Raw genomic sequence first — 21971 nt, 5'->3', positions numbered from 1 at the left:
ATGCAGGGTTGTGCCGCATCGTTGTAACCGAGAGAAGGATTAAGACGCAGCTGAGGGAAAGGGTGGGATAGCAATGAGTGGACATGTGCGGCCATCGCACTCTAATACTTTCGCAATTACCACGTCACAAGGAGCGCTTAGTGCCTGTAATTCTTACAATACGCTGATAACAGCAAATGTTGTGGGCATTATAGGGAGTTCAATGTGCAAGAAGGCTTCAAAAGTCAAAATTCTCATGTTTTTATTTTGCTTGAAAGAAAATTTCAGACGTCTGATCACATTTACACCAGAACATAATCTCGATTTCACCTTTAAAGCAAGAAACTCAACTTCGCGCAAACTTTAAACATTCTGAAGCAGGAATATTCGCGCAGTTTTCCTCCAGCTGTTTTACACAGTAGCGATGTACTTCATCCTAAACGTGCAACAGACCAGGAATACTCAAACACTAAATATAAGAATCAACAGCACCAATACAAGATATTATCCAAGAGGAAAAGAGGCTATGGTAATTTGTAATTTTTTCTGGTAGGTTTCTGTATTATTTTTATGTAAGTACATAAATGCGGGAAAATAGTCGCAGTGATAGGGAGCTATTTGTCATAGTGGATCCCGACAAAAGCTGATGTCGGATATGATGAAAAACAGATGGCTGTTGCAGATGAAGCACCTGATCAATCCACGTTCGTACTCACGCAGGTCAACATCTTCTACGGAGGTAAGCCTGCTAACTCTCACGCCAATTCTAGCGACAAATAGGAATGATCATGGTAGAACCAATTGAAACTGAATTTTCAAAATTTAATTATTTAACCGTCTTTATCAACCGTCGACTGCCACTTCGATATCACAATATATACATTGGGAGTTCACTGTGGAGAAATGTTGAGGTTTCACCCGGGCTTAGGCTTGCATCGACCTCTACCCTGAGGTTGATACACTGCAAGGTTATAGCCAGAAACCAGGTGACGCTTCTTGAAGAGAAAAGCAAAAGGTTTTACAGGTAATGTCGGGTAGTTGAGCGAGAGCAGGAACTGTCCGCGCGCAGCCCACTTTTGAGGCCTGCTGCCCTACTTTAGGCAGTCTTCACTCATGTGAACATCGTCTACTTCTGCGTCACTTAAGCCCACGAGAGAGGTCACGTAACGCTGTTTTGTGGCCGTGCTGACATGGACTGTTACCACCCTCAACAATCTGTGGCGTTCCATCTTTCCCACCTTGCCTACTTTTCGCAACTTCCAATCTGCGTGCACCTTCCACTGGCCCCTCCTATTATCGGTGTGTATAAGTCAGTACGATTACTTTCAATGTACGTGGAAGAGCCACTAAAGATAAATGTCTTGCGTACCATATAGATTCACCATGGAGGTCACAATCACGTGGTGGCATAGCGCGGTTACCGCCATTGGAGCGTCCGCTATGGCCAAGCACTTGTACGCTGCATCATCCACCACACACAGCTTTGGGTGGAGTACAGCAGCATCGAAACGGAGACCGGTCAGATCCTGCAGCGGTAGACGATGACGATGGTGTCGTTGCGGACGAAGCGGGAACGCTCGCTGTTCAGCTCGTCCAGTGGAGCCATGGTGTGAAAGCCGATGGGCACGTTGCACTCGAGCAGGGGCCGGCCCATGAGGTGCTTGCTCTTGGAGGGGATGCTGCGGAACGACTGCTGCCGCTCCACGTGCAGGCCGCGCCCCGACTGGTCCACTACGCGCAGCACGTGCTGCGTCCGGGGTGTACGGTCAGATGTAAGAAAGGTACACACGCCATGCAGCACATCGGTTGAAACTACGGCACGTATTTAACGAACAAAGAAAAGGAAAGTTATGTTTCCCACATCAGGCACCGGTACCCCACACACGAGATGGGAATCTGCGAAGAAAATAACATAGATGGGTTGGGTTGACAGCGCGCCGAAGTGCGAGCAAGGGGGCCCGCGATACCGAAGAAGTGCATGGTCACACTGTATCCACAAAACCGGATAAAGAGGGCTCTTTGAATACCTTTTTCCGTGACGATAATGGGATAGTCCAGGAAAGTCCTCCTCGTGCGCCCAATGGCTTTGATGCTATATATAGCATTAATGTAATCAGCGCACTTTAACGCCAGAACTCAACATCGGAGCACCGGACGTGCCTTAACGGAGAGCACTCTGGAAGCAGCACCGAGTATATATCCTGAAGTTATAGTTATATCTCTACACAATAGTTATATCCTGAAGTGCCAAGGGCACATTTCAATGACTCCTCGACAAGTTCCTTACGATTCTCCCGCGCCGCACCTACTTTTGTCAGCAGGTTGATTGGCACTCAAAGCCATGACGGTTATACCAGTATTCTGCTTATGTTTTTTAAACCATACTACACTGGCCACAGAGGCATACGTGCACAGAGGGCTTGCGGAGTGGTTGCACTTCAAGGATCGGCAGTTTAAGATGTAAAATAAAATTGCCTATACGTCAGGAATAATCACAGATGTTTTTGTTCAAGTTTCTTCAAATTTCTTCTAGTGGTAAAGGCGACATGCGGGCGTCTGTGAAATCCGCTATGGAGTAATGCGGTTGTTATCAATGCAGACACTTCATTGGCTTAATTTGATTCAGCGGCTCAATAAAGACGTGTTTAGAAATAAAAAAAATTCCGTAAATGTGATGGCGAAGAAAGACAAAGAATATTGACCTGTAGAAGTGCTCTACGTACGGGTGTATCCAGAAGAGGGGTGAGGGGGAGGAATCGGCCTTCCTTTAAATGACTTCTTAAAGGAGCCATGAAGACAAAATACAAGTTGGGTTTATTAGAAAGACTGCTTAGTCCCGATAACAATGATAACAATATTATCGCAATCTTCGAACAAATAACGGAGATATTAAAGAAAACGTGTGAAGCAGTCGCGACGCCCTAGCCAATTTCCCGCAACTTTTCTATGACGTCACGGAACCTTGTTTGTGCGATTGGCGGCCGGCTAACTCACCTGTCGCGACGACACATGACTGGACGTCTGTAATGGGGCCTCTAGTTCCATTTGACCGCATCACTTGAATGCTAACGTGCAGTTAACGCACTGAAAATTATGTTTTATTGTTGGCCCGTATGACGTCATTCTTGCTAATAACACGTCACTGTGGCGCAAAATTTGAAAGTTTTTAAATAATTCTAGCTTTTTTTACGTTAAAAAACATCTTTTGTGGCTGTAATGGAGCTGAGTGAGATACTGAATCCTAGTTCTTTCAAATTAAACGAAGTTGTATTTTCTCTTCATGGCTCCTTTAAAAAACATTGGTAATCCATCAGCGGATGAAATTCAAGTTTAACCATGTTCCTAAAGTACCCTCTTCACTTCGTTCCGACCAAAAGCCAGATACAGTCTACCTTGGACTGCTCGACACGAAGCAATCGCGGATGTACCGTAGGCTAAACATAAAATAGATAGGCGATGAGAGATAGAAGTGATTGCTTGTTGTTGGCGCTCACAAATTTTGTTTTCGTTGTTGGTGAGATTCTCACTAATTAAACTGGGGTGTAATGAGCGGAAATAAACCTTACGCAGTTATTTGACCGGCGAAAATGTCAAAAGAAAAAAAATTGCCACTGAAATTAGGCGAAAAATTTGCTACAGAAATTCTGAGATTTGTTGCGTAAGCATTCTTTACAGCGGCTGTGCTGTACACCCAGCTCTTTAAAAAAAAAGTCAGCTTCACTAATTTACACAAGTACCTTGGTAGGAGTAATGAAAGCAGTCAATTAAGGGCACAGGGTAAGTATGAATGCCGCCATCTATCCCTATTGAGCGCTATATGCGGAGTAGTATAATCTTAAGTATTAAGTGCAGAGCACTTTATGGGCTCGCCTTGTCGTCGTAGCTCGCTCGCTGGACCCAAGTAGAGCCACACGGCGTTCCGTCGTAAGCGACTGTCGTCGCGGCGTAGCCCAGAGGCTTCGAAAACCAAACAGTTTATATATATCGTTCGGAACACGTTAGCCGCTGGCGTCATACATCTCCCCGTTGTTTAGCGCAAAGAAAACTGCAAGCACATTTGAGGTAAACTATGCGTAATTAACCGGCAGCGCCCACGTTCATTTAGCTAGAAACACTCGTTGGGCTGGTTTTTACGACAGTAAGCGAAAAAAAGTGGCAGTGCAGCGCCGGCACGTGCGGAAGTAAAAGCAAGCACAAAAAGAACCGAACTCCCGCTGGCGCAGTTTCAGGCAGTGGGCGCGCGAGCACTGCGAAGACGGGAAATTTTATTTGCATTGGGTTGTAGCAGTGAGCGGATAACGGCGCTACAGCCCATTATGGCGAATCACTGCTCTGCACTCCCAACAGCTTTTATATTGAGTGGAACGGCTTTAATTTTATGCATTATCAGTGAATTGTGTGACAGTTTTCTTTGTTTTCAATTCTTTGTCGGTTCTGAATGCACCAACCACCTACATTTGCACAATTATAGCACTTGCATGCGCTAACTTGACCAATTATGCATTCAGTTTGCAGATATAAGGCACCTTGCTAAGGCGTTACCCTATGGATACAAATATGGAGCGCACCGTGCCACGTATTTTTAGGTTTCTTATTTTTCGATTATTTCTTGTCGATTCTGAATCTGAATCTGCATTATTATAGCGGTCAGCTGTGTTGACTTGGCAAATTATGCACTTATTCCGCAAATACAAGGCGTCACAACACTTTTTCGCTGGGGATAACCGTGAAAGAATGCTTACGCACTAAAAACCAATTCGCTTCCATTCTGTGAAAAAGAATGACTACTGCAGCTGGGCGCAGTACAAACGTCAGTGCACGAAACAAAAACACGTTTGTTTGTGCTTTGCGATTGAGCGTACTCCCTTACTAATTAGCTGAACGCACTACAGTTTTACTCTAGGGCAGAAGCATGGGGATATCCGTTTCCCTCTCGTGTCGTAGGCCTCTTACTGTCTGTAAGATGCCTACCGCTCGACCACGGAGGTCCGCAGTCAGGTCGGACCGCGGCGTGAGACGTCCACGTTGAAATCTCCCCCAGTAGTACGGGTATGTAAGCGGTCAGAGCGTAAAGCCTGCTGCGTGTGCACGCCCCGAACCCCATATGCACGCATAAAAATGACGAGGGGGGGGGGGGGGATAAACGTCGTGCGTGCGAGGAGTATACACCATAGAGTTTCATACTTATATATACTAGAGGGAAATCTGTCGATGCAGTCGCGGGCCGCCGTGGTTGGCGCCATTGCCGCTGGCGACGTTCCTCGCCTACTTGGCTTAGCTAGCCATATGGCTTCTTTTTTGTCTCAAAGCCAAAATCAGCAAAAAAGGGTAACAATTGTTTCTTGTTCATCGTACCTGAAGCTTCTACATAATCCCTGACAAATTAATCTCTCTGGAGCTTAAATTTTATAATAACAAAACAAATTTGATGAGCCTTCTGCAGTAATATTATTGCTTTTTTGCAGCCAGAGCCAACTTTCGAACCTGTTCTTGAGCCATGTCAAGGACAAGTGGAACGTGCCTGCCCGGTACATGACGGAACGCTCGCCGAAGCACGGCTCCCCTAGACAGTGGCGCCAGATTTCCCTCTAGTATATATTAGTGTGAAACTCTGGTATACACGACTCGGGAAAGGGGCGGTGGTGGTGGAGAGGAGTACAAAGTGGAGCTGCAACCATACTTCCTTTTCCTTCCCTCGAACCACAACTACTACTGTACTCCGTCCGTAGATGGCTATGCTTCACTGAGCAACACATGATGTGGGAAAGCCAGCTTACACAGATCAAACTTACAACCGATTTTGTTAATGTCGGCTTCACCCCTAAGCAGTATTGAACTGCTGGGTCGGCATTTTTTCAGGGCAATATAAGACATATCAAAGTATGGAGGCCCCAAGACTTGCTCTTATTTTTTTTTACGATTTCTTTCGTACACTTCAGTGAACGCAAGTCCTCGAGAGTTCGCACACGCGTGTGAGAAATGGGTGGATTAGACATATACAGCTTCGCTGTAAAAATATGGTCTGTACTGCCACGTGTCCATCGCTCCATTATAGACTTCGAATGCAGACCGCCAAGCTGCTGTTCGTCTGCGCTGTCGTCTGACATCGAAGGCAGAAATGCGTGCGAAAGTCTTACCAGTCCAATCACCGCTGATTATTGTGTAAATTAACCAATCTAATGCCTATAATACGTGAAGTTCAGAGTTCTCTTTGACTGTGCTGACAGGTGCCGTGGGCAACATATAAAAAATATTTCACAACAGACAAGCTCAATAATGTTTTCAGAGCAAGTGCGACACGCGATGCGTATGCATCCTGTGGGCCTCGGCGAAAGAACTTGACGCTGGCAGTGAAGACGAGCGGGACGTGTACAGATTGCGGCAGCGGCAGCTTAAGTGAAAACAATTATCACATTTACCTCGTGTTTGCATGGCCAGTCGAGTACACAGTCGAATTTCCCCTGCATCACCTGCGAACGGAGCAATACGCCAACTTTAAATATTTGCATTCGAAGAACACTTCAAGGGCGTCAGACGAGGAGACGAGATCTTACCGACGTTGCTCACACCTTGGCTACAGAATCTACTCAGCAAGCTGGATTTTGGAAACGTCAAGGTTTCCGGATCGCTGAACCCTGTGACCCGCTGTGGGAAATCCCTAATCTCATTTTCCGAATGCGAATGACAACGCATTCACAAAAGAAAATTACCGTTACACGACAGTATAAGAATTTGCAGGCTGCAGATAAATGTATATGGGAGCGAAATCAGCGACTGAGCTCTGATTGTAGAATTTGGCTCGAAAAAAGCTGATTTGCGGTTTGGCCCCTCGTAATCCAAAACATTCTGTTGCACTACCTCACGTAATGCCACAGCGTGGACCGCATTTCTTTAGTCAAAATTGTATGCGGGTTGTTGCACTTCTACCCATTTACAGCCGCTATAGGACACTGTGGTTCGTTGCGGTGAATAAGGACGTTGAAATTTTAAAGGGTGCAGGCTGAAGTTTATACATCGGGTACGCCCGATTGTTAATGCTGCGGACATCATCCGGCTACTTGTGCAATACTTTACCTGTGCGTGTCTCCATCCGGACTGAGCACGGAGGTCATAAGGTCGCTCTTCATTCCACTCCTAATCTTAGTGAGGACAGAAGGCAACTGTTTCGCGCACTTTCAGTTCATTTCATAACTACCGTGTGAGAGGGCGGCAGAAGCAATCTATTTGTACAGTTTGACCACACTTCGGCTCCTTTGTCACGCGAGCAAATGCAGACAGCAGCCAAAAAAAGACAGAACACTGCAGAGGTCTCTATAAATAATGGACAAAGAAACTCCGCATATCGACAGATAGCTACTGGATCTTAGGGTACAACGTGTGTGGTCACCTCTGGCTTCGACCTGAGGTGAGCGGGTTATTGATTGTCCACCAGTCAAGTTTTGCCAATGAATGAAGATACGCCATGTCCGTAACAACGAATGAAAAGGAGTATTACCCAAAGAGAAAAGGAAAATTTCAAACACGGCATTTATAGATACAGATAAAGCGACGCATGTTAATAGCAACCTGGCTTGCGCCGAGTGAATGACGCAACTTCTATGCATGTGCTTCACTTTACCATCTTCACTATACAATATTTTTAAAAAGAAGCAATATAAATAGGTCTTGTTGTGGGGCACTCAATGTGCATGTAGGTACCGTACATTCTGCCACATTATCGCCACAGTTAGGTATACCTAACTGTGGAAACTATAGTTTCCACAGCCGTTCCAACGCTGCAGAAACTATAGTTTCTGCAGCGTTGGAACGGCCAATGTCTTGGGCTTCACACCGCAGGTAAGTATATTTCTATCAAGAGGACTGTGAGGTGGGCGAGTTAGGCGAGTTGTCAGAGCACCAGCGATCATTAAAAGGGAATCCGCACAGTCAGCTGGCCAAACACTGCAGCTCACATGGCTGTGTGCCGGTTTTTGAAGAGACCACTGTGTTGTCGAAACACAGAGATAAAACGACAAGGAAAATAATCGAGGCCTTTCAAATAAGACGACCTGCCGACCGATGTATAAGTATGCCACCAGTAATGCTGCATGACCGTGAATACGCTTATCTGAGTACACCCTAGCATGACCGCGTAAAGCAATAGATTACACTTGTGCAGATCGATGAGTGATTGCGGTTTTTGTTTCTGTTCATTCGTTGCAATAATTTGCCGTCACGTGGGAGATTGATGTATGTATATTATTAGTGTTTTCTTCCAAATAAACTAGTTGTGAGGGCAGCGCTGCCCTGTCTACTTCTCGTTCCTTTTTTGTGCTTTGTTTTTTCCGCGCTGATTTTCAATCATGACATTTCTATCAAGGTTGGCAAAAATAATTGAATTATTTATCTCCTTGCTTGTTCTCTCTGTAACATCTTACAAAGACGTTGTTTACAAAATGTTTTGGTGTTAATTCTGCCCCATTTTTGTAGGAACGATTCCACGTATCTCTTGGAATTTCGAAATGATTAGAATTACTTTATTTCGGTGTTCGCTTAGTCTTGCCAACATCTGTATATTTTGCATTGCACGATACGAGAAAACCGCAATTAATTCGAACTCGTGAAAAATAGAGTATGTCATATTAAAAGTCTATTTCTAATAAAAAAAAAGAGATCCCGTTTCTTGCGCCCTTCTTCAGCTTAGGGATGAGCGTGGTGAGGCGCCCGTGCACATGCATACACAGCGCTTTAATTGTGTTCGAGAAGTCCTGGCTATGAAAACTATTACTGAGTTTTGTGCTATGTCAACTTGACTAAGCGCACTAAGCCCGCAATTAGGAATCCCGGTAGCTCCACTACTACTGGTAATCAGTGCTTAGGGGCCACAAAGACGGAGCATCATGGCCAGTGGGTTACCTGGAGAAAAAGCGAGAGGTGGCTTCCGCGGCCCTCGCCGTAACCGTTGAGGTCGGCCATGAGCCGCAGCTTGTAGCCGGGCACGCCCGTGTAGAAGGGGGCGCTCACAACTCGATCGATCTCGCCGCTCTCCTGCTGCCTGCGTAGGACGCTGAACGGCTTGATGTACCACACGAACTTGCCTTGCGACCACGAGCGCGCCAACAGCTCGTCCAGCCTTGCATCCACGCCTTCCTGCCGGAGTCAACAAGATCGTGCTTACTCCCAGCTCGTTGATGAGGTCAGAATCAGAAGACTGCGCTCACGGCGTGTTCATTTTTTTGTACACTAATGACACCCTGACATCTCGCACTCCGTGCGATTTCTTCATCTGCGACAGCTTCGGCGCTTTGGAAATGCTGATAATGAACTTTTAATCCCTCGTGTGTTGGTTCCCTCAAAGGGCTTGCCCAATGAAATAATTTATTTCGTGGCAAGTTGTTTTCGTCACTATATGCTTAGCCTATCGCTGTCACAGTTTTGCTATAGTTCTCATATTTAGCCTGTTGAATAGGACCTGGCTGCCGTACCCTCGGGCATGCGTTATTCACCCATCGTGACTACGCATACGTGATATTTGCACGCACTGTGACTGAACGGGGAATATACCGGCGACCAGACAGCAGTTATTGACACATTAATGCATGGCCTGATATAAAAATAGCACAACCTTGACCCGCCTACGAGGGAGGACGGGTTTCATTTTGTCTGTTCGCGTATACGAAAAGTACTCTTGAAAACACCCCTGGGTCTGCTTCACCGCAATTCGCTGGAATGACCAATCATTGCAATCAGCGAAAAACAACGGGTCCTAGCATCGGGTAACACTGGATTAACACCCGCCGCGGTGGCTCAGTGGCTAAGGCGTTGCGCTGCTGAGCACGAGGTCGCGGGTTCGATTCCCGGCCGCGGCGGCCGCTTTTCTGATGGAGGCGAAAAGCAAAAACGCCCGTGTGTACGAGATTTCGGCGCACGATAAAGATCCCCAGGTGGTCAAAATTAATCCGGAGCCCTCCACTACGGCGCGCCTCATCGCCTGCGTTGCGTCGGCGCGTTAAACCCCACAATCAATCAACACTGGATTAACGTTTCGTAATCAGCAAAGTCATGGCGACATCACGTTTTTGAGTCAGTTCATGGGTCGGGCCTCCCTTCATCGGGTTAGCCTCTTTGGACACAGCGTGAGGGCGTTCAGGAGCATTGTGGCAAAGAAGGCCTGCGGTATTTCTTATTATTTTTTAGTGCAGATTTTCTGATATTGAGAGGTAGCACGTTAAGCCGTCCGAGTCTGCTGCCAAGAAATCACACTTTCGTGCTTGTGAAGGTTTTATGCCACCATGGGGGTCTTTCGCGGTTGTTTATCCGCTGCCAGTACTAACACCAATTCAGTGAAAAGCGGGCGGGTCAGGTAAAAACAACGCGGAAGGGAATAAAACAAAACAGTTTTCAGGATATTACGAGAAGGTTTTTTTGTAGTGCTCATATATGCGATGTGTTTTCAGTATCAGCCCGCTGCGGTCTGCGTGCGCGCAAGCGCCAGAACAGCGGTGGTCGCAGTCCACTCTGCACTCGTCACGTGGGTCATCCTTCGTCGTTCTATATACACATACCATCCTCGAAGCGCAAGACGCGGTGCCCGCACTAGCCGTGTTCCAGAACTAATCCAAGACCGTAATTACAGAGTCGCAAGCGGTGTGTCAAACATAGACAGTAGTCACAATCTTGACCAAAACACCCTGAAGAGACCAATCAAAATCATCTGGATACCTGTCCACTCAACACTTTCCGCAATCAAGCGGCTCATGCGCTCGCCAGGCAACTTGCACCCCCCTCCCCCCGCCCCCCACGCCACCGCAAAAGAATGATGGCCAGAAGGGACAGACACGCAATCATTACATTCAACATCATCCGACGGTACTTGCTCACACGACGTACCTTCCCGCCGCCGGCCGTCTAATTAACAAAATAACAAGAAGTCACCTTCCGACAACTGCAAATGAAAACATTTTCCACATCCCACGCAGGTACACGCCTCGTGCCCCACAATATACGAGCCCCTGTGTAGGCACTACGACACCCAGCTGCACTCTATACCATATTATCTGGGAATGCCGATCGAACCTAGACCTTTATCCAGTCCCCAACCGTACACACGCACATTTGGAGACCGGACATGCCATCTCGAACCCGACTAAGCAGCCTTGGCTCACTGCAAGGGCGAAGACGGCGGGTTGCGGCGACGAAGTCCTGGACTAGGGACTCGCTCACCAACCAGGTCGATTTTACTTCTCATTATACTTTTCCTCCTCGGCCATACAAAACGCAGTCTAAAACTGCAGCTGGGCAAGGGGTGTACCGTACGCTTAAGGGTCGCAGAAAAGAATTAGTGCAGAAAGTTGTGTCATGTATTTCCCTCGGCCGTTTACTTAACTAACCGAGATCCAGTAATTATGTACATCTTTCCCCATACAATGGAAGATCGCTAAGGTGGTCATGATCCCGAAACCAACCAAAACACTCCACCTAGAGAACCTGCGCGGGCCCATCTCGCTTCGTGTGCGGGGAAGTTAATGGAGCACGTAGTCTTAAACAGCGAAGAAGAGACTCTTCGCCCATACTATGAAAGGTTTTCGGCCCAGGCTCTCGACTCAGGACGTAATGCTGAGGCTGAAACATCAAATTATAGATTGGAGAAGAATTCACTCCACTACACCAGGGCCATTGTAGGGCTCGACCTCACAAGGACAATCGATAATGTAAAACACAATGCAGTTCTAGAACATTAAAAAAAATTAGAAGTAGGTCAAAGGACGTACGACTACATCGCAGCTTTTTTTATCTGACAGGATGCCCACCTTGACAGTAAGGGGGGGGGGGGGGGTTGAATCCTGGAGAGTTGGAGCTGGGGGGCAGAGGCACGCCGCAAGGCTCAGTCCTCTAGGCTTTCCTCGTCAACGTCTCTATAATTGCCCTACCGAAAATCTTAGAGGAAATACAAGGTCTACATCACAGCCTGCACGCTGACGACGTTTCCATCTGGGTGGCTGGCGGCAGTGACGGTCACTTGCAGAATATACTGGAGGAAGCTATAAATTCAGTGGAAAAGTATGTCAAACAGAAAGGCTATAGCTCCCTATAAAAATCGGAGGTACAGCTCTATCGGCCGACGCGGAAAGGACGAAAAAAAGAAGCACCCGCCGAAAAACCACGAATTCAGCTTTACACATCTTGTATATTTGTATATATGTATCCGCCCCTTCTCTCTCCCCTCCCTTTCCTGTCTACCTGTGTTCCTTATTCCCCACACCCCCACGACAGCAGGCGTTCCGATGTCCACCCTTAGGTGAGACAAACTACGCCTGCTGGTGGTCTTTAATTTCCGTTTTAACAATAAATTCCTTCATTCCTTCATACACTAGTGGTGTCCGACCCATCCCTTTAGGAAAATGTATCAGGGTATTGGGCCTGCAAATTCAGGAGAACGGCCACAACATTGAGACAATCCGGGCACTCGAAAAAAGTGAGTATCACACAAGCCGCCTCATTTCGCGCATAGCCAACCGGCACTACGGAATGAAGGATTATGCTTGTGCAGGCATTCGTGCTGAGCCGAGTAATGTACGTCGCTCTCTTCCTCAACGTCAAGGTGGACGAGCGCGAGAAAATCAACGCTTTAATAAAAAGAGTTTACAAGCAGGCGACTGGCATACCAATTACGACCTCCAACGAGCGCTTTGAAGCACTAGCGCTGCACAACACGCTCGACGAGCTGGTAGAAGCATAGAGGATAGCTGCCATGATTTGAAGCGCAACAAAAACACACGGACGAAAAACAGAGTAGACGAGACAGCGCCTGTCTCGTCTACTCTGTTCTTCGTACCTGTGTTTTTGTTGCGCTTCAAATCATGGCATCTATTCACCAACTAGCCCAGCAAGAAGTTCTCCTCATGGAGGATAGCGCAGCTGGAAAAGCTAACCAAGATCCGGACTGGCAGACACATCCTCCAAACACTACACATTAACTACCAAGGAAGACTCGGCGAGAAACATGACATTCCCGCCAGTATCAGGGGACATATACACATCCCACCATTGCCAATACATGCCCCCTGAACACAATAGGGAACGCAGACAAGCCATGGCAAAAGCAATACACAAAAGGATCGCAAACCTCGAAGACGTGGTTTACGTGGACGCCGCAGACTATAGCCGTCGCGGCTCTATGGCCATTTCGGTAGTTGACCGACAGGGACATTAAATCACATCTGGCACGGTCTCCACAGCATCACCAGGGGTTGTGGAAGAGACGGCCATTGCACTCACAATTATCTCGTCCTCCCGAACCAAATTCGTAGTAAGTGACTCGAAGCCGGCAATTCTTAATTACTCGAGGGGACGCATATCGTCTGAGGGACTCAGAATTCTACGGGCCGGTTTCCAAGGAGATAGAGTCCGGGGAATCCAAATGATATGGGCGCCAGCTCACTGTGGCCTCCCGGGGAACGAGAATTATGGCGCATGACTCGGCTCGAGGCTTCACCGACCGGGACAACATCACCAACACCGTCGACGCACTCTCGCTCCGTCGGTCGGGCAGGAACAGGCTGTTCACCTACCGAGATGTCTTAAATCACTACAGGCTGTGAAGGCTAAATACCCTGCAACCGAAAAAACTCTGTCCAGATGGCAGGCAGTGGCCTGGTGCCTTATCCAAACAAATATCTTCCCCAACCCATACCCGGCGCTATACTCCAGCGCACGTAAACAGCGCGGAAACAGGGCGTACCTGCAACATATGGTCTGGGCTTGCCCCAACAAGGGATACAGAAATCACAGGAATAAAGATCAGAAATTACCGATAAACAAGAATCTCTGAGCAATGGGAGACCGTGCTGCACAGCTCGGACCCGGGAGAGCAGATCCGTCTGGTCCGGATGGCCTACGCCGCCGCCAGGGAAGAACGACCGAGGGGGGGGGGGGGGGGGGGACTCTTTTCAAGACTTCCCTTCCCTGCCTCCTCATCTATAAACAAATAACTGTTGGTCACTCACTCCCTCACTTACCGCCATCGTCTCGTATTGCTGCTGACCGACTTCTACACGGGCTGCGAGCATGCCGACTTGCTCCTGAAGACTTTGCTGTTCCCTGCGCATCGCTGTCATCTGTTCTTTGATGGCGTTCAAGCTACTCTGCAGCTCCAAATTTTGCTGCATACTTTCGGACAGAGCTTGACGCAGAGTTTCCATGGATCCATTGGCTTTCTGAAACGTGTTGCGATCTTTTTTAACACAAAAGGCTATTGCGTGCAAGCCAATCTACTCGCAGTAAACCTACCTCTGTGTAGGTCAGAATGAAGTTCATGTGGCTCTCCAACGTTTCGTGGCACTCGAGGTCCCCTTGTGTGCCCTGCAAGTATCAAAGACTGCGCGCTTCACCGCTGTGTTGGAGCCAAAATGTCTCCAAACAGAATAAAGGAAGGAAACAAGAAATGGTGCCCTCAGCGCAAACTTGAAGCCATCATGATGGACGGTTCTCGACTGTATAGGGCAAACAGAAAGCCCAGACACCACTTCAGGTCCAAACAGGGTATAGTGGTCAAATTGTGTGAAACATACATTGGGAGGTCCATGTGCGAATCAGTGCGAAACGACGAGAACTTGTTTCCAAATAAAGCTTGCTGATATCTTAAAGATTTGATTTTTTACAGCGTGAGTAGTTTACAGGAGGCTTGCGCTGATCTTCTTGTGCCAAATCCATAACCATGCGGTTGGTTGCGATGGCAACCTTGCCCGCGATCTGAGGTGGGTGGGCGAGAGTTACGTAACGCATTGCTGCACAGGTGGCTGGTTACTTTGACAACTTTTGGTTCACCTCAAATCAGAGTTTCGGAGGTGGGAAAACCGTACACAGCATTTTTTTTTTGTTATTCTTTAATCCACGCCAGATGTGAAAAACGAGTCGTTCCGCTAAGGTTTAATGATCTCGCTCGTATCTTTCTGGTGTGTCTCAGACAAGAAGATAACTATGCAATTAATTGAGCTCATAATTAATATCAGTTAACTAGGTTTACAGTTAATAACTCATGACCAACAGCAACAACCGAGACAATAATTTCCTCCTCCGTTGCGTACGACTCCCGTTGGTTACCTTGAAAAAAGCCGATCGTACACTGAGTAAAACACGAGAAATTTTCATCGTTAATGGGGCGGAAAACACGAAATAGATGTCCTGGCGTACGCCTTCCAGGTCATTTAACGCGGCAATGATGATATCAGGTGGAAATTACAGGTATTAGTTATCACTACAGTCCATTGATGCATGCATTTCGGTGTTCCCTCATGCGATTAACGCCCCTTCTACACAGGCGTTAGCGTTGGTACGAGTCATGTGTTTCGGTTATTATTTTTCTACAATTTGGTACGCGGTCTGGGCTTGTTTACTACACATAACAGAAAACAGTGGCCATAGCTGGCGAATAATTCAATCGGACTTTGGGCAGTTCTTCCAGAACTTGTCATCATATTCTCAGACCTAATTTCGAGCTTCATGGGAATGTTGCTGGCAACCAAAAATTCCGTATAATATGCATACCCACTTGGGGACATCGTAATCAAAAATAACGTCTGACATCCTTTGTTTTCGTGTTAGGCCTAACGTCAAACTTTGAGGTCCAGCGTCGTCGATGGAACCCGCGCGACTCGACATGCAATAAGTGTGGCATTGCTGCACGTCGTAAGGCTCAACTTAAACGAATTCCTAACAACTGGCCTAACCTTTAGCCTAAAGTCGTGCTTTGAGGCCTTGAACCATGCCTTGAATCATGCTTTGAACCGGTACCCACAGTTAAATTCAGTCAGTGTACTCAACGTACTTCAAGCTCCGGGTACCGGTTGACATCCTAAGTCCTCAAAGCATGACTTTAGGCCGAACTGCTGGCAAATGTATACCCAACGAATGCTGCTCTTCAACTATATATATACCCACACAATTTCACATACAGGCTTGTTTGATTGATTGTAGGGTTTGACGTGCTGACGCAACGCAGGCAATGAGGTGCACCGTAGTGGATTGCTCCGGATTAATTTTGACCACCTAGGTATTTTTCACGGGCGCCGAAATTTCATACACACGGGCGTTTTTGCTTCTCGCCTCCATCAGAAAAGCGACCGCCGCGGCCGGGAATCGAACCCGCGTTAGGCACTGCTTTTCTCAGCCAGACACGGGAGGAGCAGAGCAAAAAAATAAAAACTGCATTCAATTGCCCGTCGCACAAATAAAAACCAATCAGACACAGAAAAAATCAAATGACTCACATCTAAAACTCTCACATCTTGAGATCTCGACTTGCCAAATAAAACTAATGCTTTGCTTTTAGCAACTGCACCTGAATTGGTGGCTAGGATTGGCACACTTCGCAGAGCTATTGGTTGCAATATGCGACGAACTTACACGAAATAATATCGGGCCAGCCATAATCCGCTCGCATAAATCGTTAAAATACGACGCGGGTTTATGGTTTATGCAAAAATGTATGTACTAATAAATCAATCAATCAATCAATCAATCAATCAATCACTCACTCAATCAATCAATCAACCAATCAATCAATTAAAAATCAATCAATCAATCAATCAATCAATCAATCAGTCAAATCACTATTGGAGGGTCGACCACAAGAAATCCGTGCCCGTACTCTGAATCCTGTATGCATACTCTGAAACCTACCAAAGTGTTGCATACACAGATTAACACAACACTTTATCACCAGGAACGGATGCTGCTTTCTTCGTGTAATTTCGTGGTCAGCGCTTCGAACCGTCTGACTAAAGCATTGATAATATGCTCGACGTCCTTGCCCCTAACCCACGTTCACGAAATAAACATCACTAACTTTTTTTTTCTTGCGAAGCTGGAAACACTGCCGGCACTAAGGCATCTCAGCACTCGTCTGCCTGTAGATTACAGTGTTTGTTCACTGAGTGAAAGCCCACAGACAGCAAGAGTAACCAAAAACGAAACTTTTCGCCATCAAAATGTAAATTTATCACAAGAAAATAAATAGGTAGCCAAAGTCTACACGACTACGAAAACGGGGGATGCGGCTTGTTTTACCAGCGTCAAAAATGCACAACGAACAGTTGGCTCTGAAGAGCGTGCCCCGATATCAAATTGCCACCACGCACGACATTTTTCAGCCAACTGGTCGTCACGAGGACCGGGAGGCTGGCTCTCCACCGAACGGCTCCAGATAGACCGGCAGTGGCTGACGACGGTGTTGCCGCTCTCCCGGTAGCGTCGTGGCGTTCTTCATCTGCGGGCGGTGAATACGTCCAGCGTCTGGAGCGGCGGACTCGAAATCGATCGCTGCACGGCATTTCCCGGCGACGTTGGTAGGGCGGGCTTGCAGGCTGCGTTCGTCGCTCTCGGTTCCCAGGGGCCACGAAGCCGGCCAGTGATGGTCGACGTGGCCGCGGTAGTTACGATTCCACCGTCCCTTGATCAGCCCTGGCGGAAGCAGTTGAAAAGAGCGCCGGTTGACGGGCGTCAGGGCCACGGGTCCCGCGTTAGCCGGAACGAGCTCTGCCTTCCATTTCCTGGCGGCCTCCACAGGGATCCCTTCTGATGGGCATTTGGCCCCCTTCCCGTCCATGTTCCGCATAAGGCTGACGTTGCAAGAGATCGCGTTCGCAACGGAACGAGAGGGAGCTCGTGCGATGCTGCCGATGCTCGTGTTGCTGGCATTGATGGCGATGGTGATGAGTTTTGCTGAGCGGAACCTCGAGCGAGACGGTATTGGTACTTTACTATAACTGCGATGTGCCAGCTAGACGCGACACTAAGAACAGAAAAAATACACTATAAAAAAATAACGAATAAAGTAGCGGGTATCTACGGAATTTATGTGACACAAAGAGGTTGATATCACACGCCCTAAGATAGCCCATGACGCGGGTCAAAAAAACCACGGCTGTGTTCCATCCCTTGGATGGAACTGGACTGAAATGGAGGTGGTCGTCAAGCGAGCACATCTGCGGTAGAGGTCAATGAGGCTCCGTTGCACTAAGGGTATGCCACGGAGCCAAGGGTATGTGCTACAGGTTGGCACCTTCTCCCGTGGGTAAGGTGGAAGGTGCCACGCGGCAACAGTGAAAAAAAAAAGACTTGACATAGAATAGTAAATGAAAACGAACTATCAAGGAACAGCGGGAGGGAGAAAGAAGAAAGGTCTGGAAGAATGCGCAAAATAGGAGGCGGCGCGTGATTGCCCGGCCGCACGAACCGCAGGAAATCATCCGATTCGTTTACGCCCCATGTGCTATATGGACTTGGCGTTGCATACATTCCACGAATCCTATACAAAACTTTCGAGGGAAATTTCTCCATTTTCTTTGTTTTTTTTATTCCCTATACCCTTGCCTAGGTGGTGAGTAGGAGTGTCTTCAAGCATTTACGCTTGAACTGAGACCCTCCATTACTATAACTTTAGTACAGGTACAAGCGAATCCTCACAATGAAAATGACGGTCCAGCTACTGTGAAGCGCCCGCCCATTTCCCACCCTTTCCACATCATAATGGCACTCTATGATCCATTGGATTCAGATTGGGTCGGCCACGATACTTCATTTTTGATCCAGAACATACGGTAGTTTAGATGATTCGGAGTGCTCGCGTTGCTCGGTCAATAATGCCACTGCAGACCCGCTGCAGGAACTGCCCTTGGTTTGCCTAGCACTGGCAGCAAGCCTTCGAAAAAATCCAGGGAAGCTTGCACCCACGCGCAAGACTTGAATGGCGAAGCTGTACATAGGTGAGCTTTGCCGGACACATAGTTAGGTTTCAGTATCGTTGTTTATTTGCGTAGTTCCGGTGCTAGTAATCGTCGTCATATGCATCGAAAAGGTCGTCGGCTTCTTCGCGGCGAGTGGTGGATGCAAAGTCATCCTCAGCGTTGTAGACTTCCACCAGCTCTTCGTCATCGACTCGAGGCAGCGGTGGTGGGATCTGCAAGTCGTCTCGAGAAGGATTGGCGTACTCGTAGCCATGTCTCCAATTATCCATAATGACTTCTGGAGATAGCGCGGCGGCCACTGTGACCTCTCCCAAGCAGGATGTCTTTTTAACTTTAGCATTAGCGCTGGAATTTTTTTTTTTTTTTTTTTTTTGCATGCAGGGCAGCGCTTGACGACAGCGCTGGAGTTTTTTTTTTTTTTTTTTTTTCTTGCTAACGCCACCGCTACGCCGTGGCCATCTCATGCTCGTCGGCTTTGAAGTTGCCTCCGAACTGAATGCAGCAACGTATAAAAAAATGTTAGTGCTTCGGGGATTATAGTATAGGTTAACCACCTTTAGACGGGGTGCAGCTGGGTTTTAACGGCACCACTAAGTGGAATGTACTGCGTACTATTTTTGCAGCATCTAAGGCACGCACAAAGCTCGACGCCGCTTGCTTTACATAGTACATCTCGCAGCGTAAAATGCAAGGCATGACTTGCTTGAAATTTGGGTTCGCATAATTTCTAGGAAAGCGTGGTTGAACATGGAATCAAATTCGACCGCTCACACGCAGGTATTGTCAGGCCTAATGTTTTGGTCGTTAGTACCAGCTCAGAGAAATTTGTCGTGTCTTACATGGTGCAATGAGCTTAGAGCAATCAGCGAACACATGGATAACGTATTCCTAAGCTTTGCGTAGGGGTGGAATAGCACAAGCATGAACATGCAGTCATGGACAAATGGCACGCGAACACGAACATATGAACCAAAACACACAAATAGCGCGACTTCATTCCATGCAAGTCAAAATGTCGCGTGGTTTAGTTACAACAACGTCTACAGTTGTTAAATGTAGCTGTCTAAATACAACAGTAGCGTGCCATTACGGGGGCCTCGGAACGAAGAGTATTTTTCAATTTTGTGTGTTCTGGTTCCTTTTTTCGTGTTCGCATTTCATTTGTATAAGACTGCACACGGCATACTATGTTCGAGAAGTAAAGGGCCATAAAACACAGGAAGGGACTATATAAGTAAAGTGCTTGCTTGCAAGTTCAAAAGCGAGTAAATGTTGGCACAAGGGACAAGGTGCCCCCTGCGGATGAGATAAGATCGCGATTTATCTGCTCAGTATTGAAATGCCGTAGAGATGGGACTGGTGGTGTGAAAAACATTAAGGAAAGCGTTATTTTTGTTCGTCTATAGAACAGGTTGCTTGGGACCGAAGCGCTTAACTTAAAAAAAGTGCAAAAATAATGGGATAAGAATAACTGCACACGAAAATTGATCACTGGGCACATTTTCTCAAAACGTAATGTGAACTATCAATATTGCCAGGCTTTTGAAGCATTACAGTAAACGAAGTACCTTTCGCACTTGCATGGTCTGGCTTGCGGGTCGTGATAATGCGCAGTGGCTACAGTTAGGGGCGGCAGTGAGAGTCGGGCGCACTTCCTGGTAAGCCGCACTTGTTTTGTTGCTGTGGTGGGCCCCAGTCGAGCGCCGCTCAATATCAGCTTTCAGAGCGTTACCAGGGGTCACTGTGAGGTGCTTCCATGCCCAGTGCATAACTCGGCGCGCCGTGCGCTTTTCTATGCGCCTAGTCATCCTAGCCATGCAAGCCATGCCTAGTCATCTTAGCCATGCAACACCAAGCCATGCAATACCTCACGCAGACGAAAGCATCCATGAAACATATGACTGGGCCTCTAGATACGATTGATCAAATAATTGCGGTATGTTAAATGCTTGCGGGATGTTAAAACGCTCATAACTATGTTTTTGCACTGGTAGCCTCTGTTGCGTCATTCCTGCCTATAATACGACAATGTATATCGAAATTTGAAAGACTCTCGATATTTCATGCATTTTTTCAGAGAAAAACTCTCTTTCATGGATAGAATGGGCTGAGTGACCATTCAATGACCAGTTCTTTCAAACTGAACAAAGGTGCATTTTATCTTGAAGGCCCCCTTTAAAAGAGAGGCAAGCAGTTCCTGTTAGGGATCGCTTGCCGTTCCGCAAGTGGGAACGGCCAGCGGTCCCTATAAGCTATCGACATCCTGAAGTCGGAACTTTGACCGTCATTTTTTGCCATCATCCGGATAGTGAAATTTTTTTCGGAGTGCGTTTTTCGGATTTAGTTTTAGGATGCATCACAAAACACGGAACTCCATGTATTACGCAATGGTCTATAAAAAGGAATGTATGCCGTGACTACGGATACTTCTGGGCCGTGTACAAATCAATCAATCAATCAATCAATCAATCAATCAATCAATCAATCAATCAATCAATCAATCAATCAATCAATCAATCACAGTCAAATCAGTATGGTAGGGTAGACCCCGAGAAATCTGTGCCCGTACTCTGAACCCTGTATGAATACTCTGAAACCTACCAAGGTGTTGCACACACAGGTTAACACAACACTTTACCAGCAGGAATGGATGCTGCTTTCCGGGTGTAATTTCGTAGTCAGCGCTTCCCACCATCTGAGATTTTATTTATTTATTTACTCTTGTACCCACAGCGCCTTTCAGGCATTACAGCGGTGAGGGGGGGGGGGGGGTTTACAACACAGTTTTAACAATGTGGTAGTCTGCAATAACAATGCATTGTAAGTACCGTAATGAAGAATACACCGTACACCGTACACTAAACCGTACACTACAACAATACACCGTACACTACAACAAACACCGGTATACATTCAAGAGCACTACGAAGCAAAAGTCGCGCATGTCAGTGTTAATGTATGGACCAACATAAATTCCTAGGTATCCAACACTGCACAAATATAATAGAACCATGTACAACGAGATTTCAAAGGGCGGCTGCAAAAGCTTCGTTGTCTAATATGCTAACTGTGGCAGCAGGCAGTCGATTCCACTCTGAAACTGTTTTGGGGAAAAAAGTATTTTTTAAAAGATTAGTTCTGCAACTATATTCTCTAACCTTGAGTTCATGGTCTGTTCGTCTGGATATATAATGCGGCTGAAAAATGTACTGATTGTGGTCTAGTCCAGTGTGGCCATAAAATATATTGTGAAAGAACTTCAAGCGC

The 21971-nt window shown here is 47.0% G+C and overlaps 1 protein-coding gene across 2 annotated transcripts in view; it reads right to left on the bottom strand.

Annotated features, from left to right (window-relative positions):
- Positions 1-224: 224 nt before the first annotated feature.
- The window catches only part of LOC144155990 (TNF receptor-associated factor 2-like), a 32265-nt gene continuing 10518 nt past the window's right edge, over positions 225-21971 (bottom strand). For both annotated transcript variants that reach the window (XM_077687743.1, XM_077687742.1), the window contains 5 exons: positions 14248-14319; positions 13977-14174; positions 8875-9108; positions 6399-6449; positions 225-1726 (listed from right to left, as the gene is read on the bottom strand). In XM_077687743.1, the coding sequence (XP_077543869.1) occupies positions 1499-1726; positions 6399-6449; positions 8875-9108; positions 13977-14174; positions 14248-14319 (783 nt within the window). In that variant the 3' untranslated portion in view covers positions 225-1498. The remainder of the gene's footprint in view (positions 1727-6398; positions 6450-8874; positions 9109-13976; positions 14175-14247; positions 14320-21971) is intronic.

This window comes from Haemaphysalis longicornis, unplaced genomic scaffold (genome assembly GCF_048455015.1).
Source record: "Haemaphysalis longicornis isolate Haplotype H1 unplaced genomic scaffold, Haemaphysalis longicornis Haplotype H1 scaffold_1, whole genome shotgun sequence".
Lineage (NCBI taxonomy): Eukaryota > Metazoa > Arthropoda > Arachnida > Ixodida > Ixodidae > Haemaphysalis > Haemaphysalis longicornis.
The sequence above is the reverse complement of the archived record's forward strand: the minus strand, read 5'-3'. Positions and strand labels throughout refer to the sequence as shown.